This window comes from Phalaenopsis equestris, unplaced genomic scaffold (assembly GCF_001263595.1).
Source record: "Phalaenopsis equestris unplaced genomic scaffold, ASM126359v1 Scaffold000018, whole genome shotgun sequence".
NCBI classification, from domain to species: Eukaryota; Viridiplantae; Streptophyta; class Magnoliopsida; order Asparagales; family Orchidaceae; genus Phalaenopsis; species Phalaenopsis equestris.
Genome location: NW_018164460.1, coordinates 261770 through 263164, shown reverse-complemented (window position 1 = coordinate 263164; position 1395 = coordinate 261770). Strand labels below are relative to the sequence as shown.

The 1395-nt window shown below is 33.1% G+C and overlaps 1 protein-coding gene across 1 annotated transcript in view; it reads right to left on the bottom strand.

Annotated features, from left to right (window-relative positions):
- Positions 1-317: 317 nt before the first annotated feature.
- The window catches only part of LOC110018372 (uncharacterized aarF domain-containing protein kinase At1g71810, chloroplastic), a gene marked incomplete at its 5' end in the record, with an annotated part of 53447 nt that continues 52369 nt past the window's right edge, over positions 318-1395 (bottom strand). The window contains 1 exon segment of the mRNA XM_020715664.1: positions 318-603. Within this exon segment, the coding sequence (XP_020571323.1) occupies positions 499-603 (105 nt within the window).

Genomic DNA, 1395 nt, shown 5'->3' with positions numbered 1-1395 from the left:
GTGGCATGTATGTGCTTAAATCCCCCAAAATTTAATTTATTTTTAATTTATAATGTATTTATAATTAATAAATTTTTAGTCAAGGTGTCTCCTGAAGCTTCTCCTCTTTTTTTTTTTTTTTTTTTTTTTTTTTTGGGCTTCACAAAGGGGGCAATTAGAAGTTGCATAAATACCAAATAATAATGTATCACCCAATATTTTCCATGTTAAATAAGGGTTTATGGCATAAAAAATTTAAAATAAAATCAACTATCATGAAAATCACAAGCAAAAGAGCAACAATATATTTTCTAAAGCTTGGAAAATTAATTAAATTAAATTAAATTCCATATTTCATTAAGCTTTTCTATGCTGAAAGTATTCAAGAAATTTGTTGGGCAGACAAACTTACCCTCAGGATATGCACAGCTTCACCTCTGTAGCTGATGACCCAAATATTGCAGATTAATTTATGGATTAAGTTTTTTGGGTATTTGTGTAAATGGATTAATCACCTTTCTATGCAAAAATCCTTCTTATGGTCCTTGCAACCATCCTAGACACCAACCTTGTAGCCAAATCAGCAGGCAGGCGAATCAGTTCCTGTTGAGACTCCAATGGAAGCTGCCATATTTGAAAATAAAAACTCCATTAAATTACCCAAAATTATATGTTTATATATTTAATGTGTATGATTAAAAGGGAAACTTTTGGGTGAGTATATCCAGACCTAAATGGGTTTTGCAATTCTCCGATTTGTTTTTGCAATAATGCAAAATATGAATAATCAATTAATTTTTTTCTATTGCACACATTTCAAAGCAAGCTCAAAGATTTTAAAAACCTATTATGATCAAATTTTGATCAGTATATTCTTAAATGTTTATGTTGGAAGAAAGGAAGGCATGATAGTGTGCAGCATCACTTGGCATGGTGATTGGGTGCTTTGTCTTCAATCACAAGGCCCTGTGTTCAAGGAAAAAATATTACATCAGTACTACGCACGTAGAGTAACGTGCGTAGCCAATGAAATCACGTCACGACACTCCACGCGACAGAAAAAAAACGGTGCAGTAACACGGGGAATATTCCCCCCGTATTATTCATATGTTATTGTGTGTTGTTCATGTGTTATTGTGTCCTAAGAATATTCCTGGTGTTATAATAACACAATAACACATCAATAACACATGAATAACACACAATAACACCAGAATAACACCGGGGGGAGGGGGGAATATTCCCCGTGTTACCGCGTCGTTTTTTTCTCTGTCGGAAATATTCCCCTTGTTATTCTGGTGTTATTGTGTGTTATTCATGTGTTATTGTGTCCTGAGAATATTCTTGGTGTTATAATAACACAATAACACATCAGTAACAAATGAACAATATACAATAACACATGAAAAACACGGG